Here is an 11,098-nt window from a genome sequence, read left to right on the forward strand (position 1 = left end):
AGGATAATCAAAAAGTGTTTTCATTTGTGCAATAATATTAAAACATTAAATGTGCTCGTGGCAATTTCCAGAAGGTGATGTGTGCATGTAGTCAGAAAACAGTCTTTACTTGGAAGGAATTTTCACATTTATTTGTAAACCCAGACATTTTGGGGTTGTTCTTTGCAGCACAACTGCCCACTCATTTCAGCTTTATCTTGACTTATCTGTAGGGAAACAGTGGCTTGAAACCAAAGGACAATGAAGTTACATCCAAACCCTGGCACTGGCCCATCAACTACCAGGTATATTAATCAGTCCACTTTCCTTTCTGTTTTCAAGAGTTTACTGTGCTTCTTGAAGCACAGGACCTCTTAATCACCTTGAAGATTTTGTCAGCTTTATTTTGTAGCACCTGAGCTGCACAGAAGGGAACTTATCTCACCTTTGACACTAGAAAAATAGGTATAAACTGGATTGATACAAAGCCACTTTGCTCACTTCGGGTCTGTTTCCTCAGGGTCTGCGCTTTTCTGGCGTCAATGAGACAGATTATCGGGTTTATTTGCTCGGAAACCCAGTAAGTTGGAACAGGTGGTTCTAAGCCACTGTCTTTAGCAAATTTTACTCTTGCTTTTTCCATTGATTGTGGATCTTTTCATCCTTCTTTCAGACTCTTTCTAATAGTGTTCTTATTCTTGCATGTAGCTTTTCATTTCCTCTCATATTTGTTTCTTTTTCCAACCCTTAGTCCTAAATATTTCTCTTTTCCTGCATAGGTGGTTTGGTGGCTAAATCTGTTCACTATTGGACTGTATCTTCTGATAGCCGTTTCCACTGCAGTGGCACTGAAGAGAGGTGCCCAACTGACTTCTGAACTTAAAGGTGAGGTCAGTTTTCCTATGCCTCCTATACAAGAGAATCGCTCTCGTTACATCCTGGTTAGCCAGTGCACAGGAGCTCATACTGGGAATCCTGTATTAAAAATGATCCCTTATGTTGTATTAACGCGTCTGGGAATTCAATGCATTAAACTCAAGGGAGCTGTATGTACTGAACACTAAGCTATATAGTGCTTTGAAAGTGTACTACTGAGCAATGTGACTGCTAACAAAAGGTTCCATACTAGAAATAATCACTTTGAGTAAAATCTGGCTTTCTGCCTGACAGAACATACACAATGAGTTACCAAATTTCCTAAGCTTGTAAGCCTTGACCAGAAATGCTCAAATCACCAACACCCTGAAAAAAATACATAGAAAGCTAATGAGGAAGAGAGCTCTGTGAGTAATTCACGGGAAGAAGGTGGCTTCTCAACAGTCTTACCACCCTTTTAATGGGAGTGTGGAGCTGAACTAGGTATAAGCTGGCATTTGAAGATGATACAAAGGTATGAGGCACAGTAGGTTTTTGCTAGGTTATTTTTTTCTAGAGGACAAAGCTTTGGGTTAGTTAGTAACTCATATGCCAGGTGATTGCCCAGCCAAGAGTGACAGTTGCTTAGGAACTGTTGAAGAGCTGAAATGCTGGCCACAATTGCTATCAGTTACATTGATTGCTGCTTGTGCTTTATCCCCAGCAGGGAGCAAGGCACCACACAGCTACTTGCTCACTCTCCCCATGTCAAATGGGGGGAAGAATCAGAAAGGTGAAAGTGTGAAAACTTGTGGGTTGAGATAAAGACGTTGCACTAGGTAAAGCAAAAGCTGCACAGGCAAGTAAAGCAAAACAAGGAATTCACTCATTGCTAGGCAGATGTACAGCCACTTCCAGGAAAACGGGGTTCATCACACGTAATGGTTTCTTGGGATGACAGATGTCATCACTTGAAGCACCCCTCTTCCTCCTCAGCTTTTGTTCGTTGTGACACCATATGGTGTGGAATATCCCTTTGGTTAGTGTGGGTCAGCTATCCCGGCTGTGTTTCCTCACAACTTCTTGTGCCTTCAGCCTCCTCACTGCCAGAGCAGAACAAGAAGCTGAAAAGTCCTTGATTTAGGGTAAGCACTGCTCTACAACAATTAAAACATCAGTTTGCGTTATCGACACTATTTTCATCAAAGATCCAAAACAGCATCAGTGAGCCTCTACAAAGAGATTCAACTCTATCCCAGCCAAAACCCTGATGCATAATTTTGGAAAAACTGTTTTTGATCTGGACATATCAATAGGAAAGTGATAAAATGTACGCCAGGGAAACCTTCCTGATGCAGACATCTACTGGTCCCATGGTCCCTTCTTTTGCTTTGCAGCTGCCTACAATCTTTTCTAATGCTGCTACTGATCCCACACAACTTAATGATAACTGGCTTCCTTTCATACCTCAAGTAGTTTAACCATGATCAGGACCAATCTTTAATAGAGAGACCTCAAGGAGCTATCTGAATTGGCTGTAAAGGACGTTGTGTATTGATCCAAATTATCTACTCTGCAAGCATAATGTACCACTGTAATATGCATGCTGTTTTGAAATGATAAATGTTTCCTGATATTTTATGCAAAGGAAACAGATAAGGGTCTTTTTATTGTGTCTAATACATTGTGGAGCGTTTCAAAAATCCAAGTACATCATACATTAACCTGTGTAGTTTACATCAATGGTTACTTCATTTTGTAGATCTCTGTGTTGGAAGTGAAATCTCAGATGCAGTGTGGCACTATTCAGACACACAGTGATTAGCTATTGGTTAAGCTGTGTGCACAAACTAGAGCTCTCAGTCCCTTCCCAGGCTCTGAAAGGTGAGCAGCATTTCCTTCTGGGAAAGGCTGGCAAATTCATCATCTAGGTGGTCTGTAGTCTTGTTGCAGAGAGAATCAAAGACATCAGAAACTGGAATGACGTGTGTACACACTGCGAAACTGAACATTTGGTCTTAGAGACTGGTCAATCTCCTGCTAGTCCATTGAGACTTTTTTGATAACTCTGATGTACTACAGTAATATAATACAACATGTAATAATATATTGTAACATGCAAGATACTCTATAGTAGTAAAATGTCACTTACTGTGACAGGGCTTGTAAGGAGGGATTGTAGGTTGAATTCTTTTCTGCTGAAGCATGTTTGTTTGTTTGTGTTCCAGAGCTGTCCCAAGTTGTGCTTTGTGGTGGAGGGCAGATTGCTCTGGGCTGGCTCCTTCATTACCTGCCCTTCTTCATGATGGGCCGAGTTCTCTACTTTCACCACTACTTTCCTGCCATGCTTTTTTCCAGCATGTTGACAGGTAAATATTGGAAGCTGGGAGAAGGCGAGGCAGAGACATGAGTGAAATTCTGCTATTCTGTTGGAAGATTTTCAAACAGAAGAGTGTTACATTTTCTGTTTGTGGAAAGAGCTTGAAAACACTGACTTACTGAAAATGTTTTTCACAAAGCAGCTTGTGTTGCTTTTTGTTGCCACCCTCAAGAAGCAGTCATGTCTGGTGGATAGGGCATTTGAATTGAAATGTGATCTCTATCCTCTGCTGTATCATTGCTCTTTTATAGTCTTTTATACATGTTACTTCCCACTGTTTGTTGTCACTGCTTTTCTGTCAGGTCCGTTTGTAATTCATTCTCAGTAGATTTTGCTGTGCTTTTGTGCCACCTTAGTTAGCAAGCTGGAGATCAGATGTCTTGCCCATTTATTTAGGTGGGAAGGAAGGAAAAGAGAACTTTCTGCTGATAGAACACAATCTCTGTATTTCTGATGGTTAGCAAGGGAAATGAATTTAAAAATTGATAAGGTCCTCTGGTGTTAACAGAACTTTGTCAGCACAGTGTGACTGAATGTAGTGACTGTCATCTTTGGAATCTGCACTGATCAACTTCTGTCTCATTATTCTCCTAGGAATCACCTGGGACACACTACTGAAGTTTTTTTCTCGGTTCTTGTCACCCACCACTACAGCTAGAAGAGTTTATGGAGGGGGTATCCTGGCACTGATTCTGCTCATCATGTACAGGTGAGTGTGGAAAGCTCAGCTCTTCCTCAGTGCCAAACAGCCACAGTGTCAGTGGAGACTTTGTACCTGTTAATTACCCTCAGTGTTTGTCTCTGCCACTTATATCTGCTGAAGCTGACTTTAAGACATCAATCCTAAGCTCTCAAATTTGATGAGATTCTGTCCCACCAATATGTTTTAAAATATCCTTCAATTGCAGGGAATCTTTCTTTCATTCTGTTAAGTGGGAATGCTCCATTCCCTTCTGAACTCACAGTTCAGTGTTTCTGATTCTACTCCCCATGCTAAGTGGTGCCAGGTCTCTCAAATACAGGCAAATTCCTGATTGCTGTAGATCTTCTTAGCTGCCTTTTCTCAGAAGATGTTGCTTTCTAAAAGAAAATGACACCAGTGATAGAAGTGTGGATTATGTTTCTATTGTGTTCAGTGGAGATCAGAATGTCCACAGTGGAGGTCAGAGCCATCCTAAAAACAAAGGTCCCGTAGAATACCCATATGGACTAATATGCTACGTTGTTCTTGAGACAGATAACTGTGCAATCCTTGATGGGCATTTTAATTCTTCCCACAGCTTCTACCTCTTCCATCCTCTGTCCTACGGGATGATAGGACCCATGGCATCTGACCCCAGCAGCCCCATGGCAGGGCTACGGTGGATGGACTCCTGGGAGTTCTAGAGCAAGGAGCAAGGAGCATCTGGGGACAGAGAATAAGAAGCATGAGGGCTACTGCACATCAAGCTCGTTCTGGCACTTCGTAGGACATATAAAGTGTCCTCTCTGGTGAACTCTGGCTATAGTAACTCTGTTGCTCTGGCATTTGTTTGCACTGCCTGCATTAGGAGATGCAGAAGCTGATCCTCTTGGAAAGACTCACGTTATGAATCTTTAGGTGATATTCCTGGACAACTGGCTGGTTAAATCTCAGTTCTTTTGAGCAATATACTAGGACTTTTCACAAGCAAACAGCATTGGCATTCCAGCAGTCAGACCAGTACAAGTTGGGGATGATATGTTGTTGAATGTTCACATGCGTATGTCTGTATTTCTTCTTGTGTCATTGCAGTTTGAGAGCCAGATAGCATCTGGATATTGGGACTTGAGTTATGCTTCATGACCTATATTGTGGTAAGGTTTTTCTTAGATCTTCAGCTAAGCGTGTGGGGATTTCCATACTGCTGTCTGCATTTTTTCTTTTTTGCTCCGACCCTGAATTTTTAGAATTTGAGTGAACAGGGTCTGCTTGAACCACTCCTGAACCACTGTGCCTCATCTGCCTCCAGGGCGCTCTGCTGACAGAGGAGATGGAGATTGTTTACCCCTTTATACTGCCTTGCTTTCTGGTCACCTTTAATCATTTATAGCAATCACCCAGCAGGCCTATGATCAGAGCCAGACTGTTCCAGCTCTGCACATTGTAGCTTCTCTGCAGTTCTGTCTGACACTGCTAAGGAAATTACAGTGGGAACAGCAGGTGATTTATTTTCTACCCCAGTGTGCTATGAAGGCTGACCTTTGGGTGTATGCTTGGGACTGAAGTGATTACGTGAAAATTTTAGATAGCTGTCATTTGTCTTTTGATCCCAGCTATTTCAGTGCCACTACCTGTGCTTTTAGGAAAAAGGCTTCATCTTAAGGAACGTGGCAGCTGCAGAACTGGCTGTTGGCATCTCGCGCTGTATTGCAGCACTGAGCATGTTCCCTCTCATAAATGGCTGTCCATCTAATTACTACATAGAAGGAAATGTGAGGACAGGCTAAAACTCTTTGAGTGTCAGGAGCTTTTGGGTGTTGAATCCACTCCTTCCATCAGAGTGGGATGTAATTTGTCAGGTGCCTTTCTCCTCTATTAAGTCTGTTTTTATAAATGCTCTTTATATTCTGTCTGCAGTTCTTTACCCAGTTTAAATTCGTTGTTACAGTTCTTGGTTGCTTCTTAGACTCCAGCTGTGTTCCTGTATCAAGAACTGGTATTTGCAGAACTCCTGTGTATGTCTCAAGGAACTCAGGTTTCTCATTGCAGATTTCCTGCTCTGCTCCTAAGCCTTGCATTAAAGCTTGGGTACAGACTTGTGTCTGCTTAAACATCAGTTCTGCATTCATTTATCAAACTGAATTCTAATGCAATTCCTACAGCACAGAAGGGCTGCATTAGCATCCCCAGGACAGTTTTCTGTGGAAGGGACTGGGACTCCAGTCAGACTGGCTTTCATTCCTTTTCAGTGGAGCAGCCATAGGCAGCTGCTTGCTCTTGTAAGCTTCTGGCTCAGAGTGCCACAGCTCTCTCCAGAAGCTGACTCCTATAGAAGCTACCACAGATGGCCTGTTATTTTGATTCTAAACATTTTGAGTTTATCACCTGCTGGTAATTCATGGTGGGAAGTTGTTACACCAATTAGTTACTGGGTTTGATGAGTCTTTTCCACTTGCCTGTTGTAAGAAGTGCTCCCACCTGCATGAACCAGGGGTTCACAAAGATGATACATAGGAGGGAAGGATGTGGAAGAGGCTGCAGAATTTTTCAGGTCCTGCTTTATCTCACAGCAGTGTGAACTGTTAACTGTTGGCAACATAGCAGACAGATAGTGCAGTGCTGCTTCTGTAGCAATGTGATTCAGTGTCTTTGCTCTGGGTGAGACTGTCAGCCTAATGCCTTGCTGTCCCAACTATGAATTTTTCCTACAGTAGTCCTATTGCCATGGGGAGGGATTTCCACAAGTGCTGATAAAAGCTGTGATTTGAAGTGTAGGGTTTTTTTCCAGCCTTTAGTTTGCATTTAACATTAACAGCAAATATATAAATAAATAACCAATACCCTAGGAAACTTACACTGTGGAATGATGGTTTCTAACATTTTTTATCTGTTGTCTTGAATCTGATAGAAAGCAAAAATCAGCTCTGCAACCTCAGCTATTTTGGTAAAGTTGAATGTGTTGGCATTGTGAGAACTGCCTGAGGAAGGTGAGCCAGTGTGTGTTCCTTGGTCAGAGTACTTTGGTCTTCTGTTGCTAATGACCCTGTGGGTGGGCACTGGTGGCTCAGGTTCTGGTTTTTTTTGTTTCTTTGGGATCACCAGTTCAGAAATCCTCTGCTTGATTGGTACTGAGTCTAGCCTGTTTGTTAGGTGTTATGCAGTGAAAAAAGTACAGATATTCCAGCAGAGGGAGCAACACCCAGCTGAATCTTTTTTTTTTTTAATCTGGAGTTAAAAACATTAAAAGGCTGATGTTTGAAGAGTAGAGGGCAGACGTGGAAAAAAGAACCAGTTCATCTGCCACTTCTGGGCTCCAAGGGTTGGGGTTTCAAGTAACTGTGAAATGATGTTGCTGTATTGTTTCATTAGAAGAACACTGAAAAAATAGTATTTGATTTAATATTTGTTTCCCAAAAACAAACGTGCAAATGAAAACCCACCTTCTCTGGTCGTAGATGGATCAGAAAAGTAACCAAAATTTTGTGAATAAAAATGTATTTGGGTTTTCTTACTGACTCAGACATAAAAAGTCTCATGCGGTGCAACCATAAGGCACAGGGTACGGGCACTCTGTATTCTGGACAGAATTTGGGCTGCTTCAGTTCTGTTCTCCTGTTTGTATTTGTGGAACGAGCTCAGGCTCATCCTGCAGGCTGCTTATCAGTCCCCTTCCTCAGCCACATGCAAAATAGCTCGCGGTGCTTTCCAGGGCCAGAAGATGCTGTTCTCTGGAGCAGCTGTTTCTTTGAAGTTTGCTTGACAGGGCTGCTTTTATCCCTGGTGAAGTATTCCATCAAATGGTGTCTGTAGAGTCAGACTACAAGAAGCTGCAGATCTCCAGGTTCCCTGTCACTTTTATTTATTTTTATTTATTTTTTAATCTGAAGCCTATTTTCACCTCTTCAGTCCTTGGAGGATAAATAAAAGGCCTCTCCACTCATTTGGCTCATCCTAGACATGCCATTCATCTTAAAATGTTGTGTTAGCAGCTCCCTCCAGGCACCTCTGCACACAGCTATTCCAGCAGGAGGGGCTGCCCCACTTCCAGGAGGTCGGCTACACGCACTGCGAGACAGAGCTGTGACTGTGGGGAGGATCTGAATGGAGGTTCCTTTGCCTTGAACCAATATTACTCTTGGTTCAAGTGGAAGGCTTTGTGTCACGTTCTGCTCATTGGTGTCATTCACAGTTCTGTGAGTGGGACAGCCAGCGCCACTCTCATTTGCAGTTTTATTTTTACTTGGCGGTGCACAGAGAGGATGGATAGGATCCACCTTTTTATATCCCTCTCCTGTGGGATATAAAAATCCCTCTCTCTTCAAGTGCTTCCCAGGGTGCAGGACGTGTCATTTTTTCCTCCAAGTTTTGGACTGTGCATCCATTTCTTCGGGCTGTCTGAAGGAGGAGTAAGACAGGACGCCTCACTGTATCCCAAGTGAGTGAACAGCTATCACACAGTGAGAGCAAAACCAACACCAATTAGTAGAAAGCTAAGCAATTGTTCATAGGGTAGGATTTTTTTCTGCCAACTGCCCCTTTTGTGTACTCTGAGAATCTTCATCAAGGGCCTTGAGAGCGAACCAGCTGTCAACATAGAAACACGGGCATTTGTCTGAAGTCCTCTGTTGTTGTGTTTAGATGCTTCTGCTAGCTGTACTTGTGTGTTCACTGTTCACAAGTACTGTTGTACCACCATTCCCTCCTCTCGAGCTGATGCTGGCAGTGTGACCATCTCCCTGGTGAGGCCCTGCATCTCCTCTCTCTGCAGAGCATAGGTAAGGCTGTTCTCCTTTACAGCAAAGTGCCTGTGATTGGAGCCGGGTGTGGCCCTCCCACATTGGTCACATACCAGTTATGAAAGCAAAAACGTGTGGACTGTTAGGACATTAGGATGGGTGCTTTTGTGACTCTGTCCTGTATTCTGGGCTTTTCTTACTAATGCTAGTGTGTGTGTATGCACATGCACATGTGTACAGCTGTCCATGTACTGTCTTCTAGCTCTTCTGAGATGGGATTACTGCACTATACAGTGTGCAGAGAGACAGAAGGTGGGAGAGTAGTCCCTTGAGCCATGAATATGTTTTGTATAGGGAAACATGGAAAATGCAGTAGAGTTTTGAAATCTCTTTTGTAATAAATATGTCTTTCAAGCATTCTCATGTGGTTTATTGGTTTCTTTCCTTTTTTACTATTCCTCCCTTTCTTCCCTCTCATTCACACACACAGCTGAAGTAGCATCGTGGACTTGAAATTGTACCACTGGCGAATGTGACTTACGACAAGTGATCTGCACAACAGAAACTGTTGCTGGAATCAGCTTTATCAGCTTTTAGCATACAAATGTTGCTGGGCTGCAGTGCTGGAGGTCGGGTCTTGCTGCAGTCCAAGCAACGTGCTGATAAGCACAGCAGGAGTGGAGCTGGCTTGGCTGAGGATGAAGTACTATCTGTTGACATGGATTTATTTCTCATGTGAAAGTTGCTTGAAATTATAAGTACACGTAATATGTCCTGTTTAATGGGCATATTCATCAGGCTTCTGGTCGGTTGCCTTCAGGCATCTTACTTGACAGATGGAGCACTTTTTCCAAGAAACCAACATTTTTCTATGAGTCATTCTTATTTTGTGTGTGTAGTGTCCCTAACTTCAGACTGATGCACAGTCCTGTGCAAATGAGGTACTTGCTGTCAACTAAATGCAGAATGAAGCTGGAATGTTTTAAATGAGGATCTGTGCCAGACTGTAGTGACGGAGCAGTGTGTACTTCTGAGTACAGCATTGCAAGGGGTGGAACTAGAAAGGGGAAGAGGAATGCAGCAGCATTCAGAAACCACTGAGGTAGAACTTTACTCCCCTGTGTGAAGAATGGCTTCTGTGCTCAGGTGAGTGAGCTCACGGAGGTGGCACTGACAGTTGATGGCACCTGTATAATGCCCTGTATGTAGTTCTTACTGCACCCTGTTTGGAATCTGTCTTGCTTTCTCTATCCCTCACAAGTGCCACAATTTGCTCACTTTCTTCATTTTACCCATATGGTTTCCCAAACTACAGTGCCTTCCAATATCGCTCTCCCCCAGTTCCATACTGTGCACTAAATCTTCATCATTCCTACCTGTTCTTCCTGGCTTACATCCAAGGTATGGTGTACATGTACTTCTGAACTGTTTTCTAGTATGCCATCTCTGAATGTAGTTCTGGCCCATGTAGTGCATGCATCATCTGGAAGAAGAAAGTTTGTGCTTTATCTGAGTAGGCATAGTCTACTACATGTTATGATTGCTGGAAACAGTTTTTTCCATGTTTACCATTCCTGCAGTCATTGTCTTATCCCCAGATTTCACACAACGCTTGTCATCTTGCAGCCAATAACAGGGAGTTCTTGGGCTTTGCTCATCTGATTTTTTTCACTGTGTACTTTTGGATGAGGCAGTTCTGGAGTATCCACATTTCTCCACTGACCAGAAAGGGAGTTTCTTTCTTGCCCAGACAAATGTGCTTGCATTGTGCCTGCTGTGTGCTGACCCCTTGAAATGCTTTAGGGACAATAATTATGTGGCTACAAAATGGAGAAGGAAACTAGCTGACAAATAGGGAGGGGTTGATTGGAATGGGAACATAAATGATCTATCTCTTTATAAAATGTATGAACTGTATGACAACTCAAACAAGCCACTGCAGTTGAAAGTGAATTTAAATATTTTGATGCCTTCCAGGCAAAATCCCATGGGAAGTGAGTCTGAGGAGAAAGATTTAAATAAAGGATAACGAGAGCACAGGCACTGGCCATCCCAGAGCAAAGCACGGGCAGGGAGTGCCAAAGAGCAAGCTCTTCATTGGCTTCAAATAGAAGAGAGAAGCATATGAAAAGTGACAACTGCTGTGGTACTTGGGGCTGCCGTGGAGGAATCCTAGGGAAGGAGAAGGACTGCTTTACAGAAGGAGGGTATAATGAGGAATACCAAAGGTATCAAGGAACTGTATGTAATACAAGATAGACTGAGAATTAGACCACTGCTTGTCAGACAGGGAAAGGTATGGACAGGCAGATCCCTGAGAAGCTGTGCACCCATCCACAGCTGATTTTATTATAAGCTCCCCACTGAGCTCCCTCTTTTCTCTGTGCTGGTTTTTATCAGACCTGTTGGTTTCTTCCCTCTTAACATCCTGTTTGGCCTCTTTGAGTAGTAGTGCTTTTTTATTCT

General features: G+C 42.9%; 1 protein-coding gene across 2 annotated transcripts in view; it reads left to right on the forward strand.

Annotated features, from left to right (window-relative positions):
* The window catches only part of POMT2 (protein O-mannosyltransferase 2), a 24,133-nt gene extending 19,037 nt beyond the window's left edge, over positions 1–5,096 (forward strand). For both annotated transcript variants that reach the window (XM_065752080.1, XM_065752088.1), the window contains exons 16-21: positions 213–284; positions 500–559; positions 759–864; positions 3,063–3,203; positions 3,809–3,923; positions 4,495–5,096. In XM_065752080.1, the coding sequence (XP_065608152.1) occupies positions 213–284; positions 500–559; positions 759–864; positions 3,063–3,203; positions 3,809–3,923; positions 4,495–4,600 (600 nt within the window). In that variant the 3' untranslated portion in view covers positions 4,601–5,096. The remainder of the gene's footprint in view (positions 1–212; positions 285–499; positions 560–758; positions 865–3,062; positions 3,204–3,808; positions 3,924–4,494) is intronic.
* Positions 5,097–11,098: the final 6,002 nt, after the last annotated feature.

The sequence above is a fragment of the Cyrtonyx montezumae genome, unplaced genomic scaffold (assembly GCF_038088225.1).
Source record: "Cyrtonyx montezumae isolate F1298 unplaced genomic scaffold, pur_monq_1.0 scaffold_10, whole genome shotgun sequence".
Classification (NCBI taxonomy): domain Eukaryota; kingdom Metazoa; phylum Chordata; class Aves; order Galliformes; family Odontophoridae; genus Cyrtonyx; species Cyrtonyx montezumae.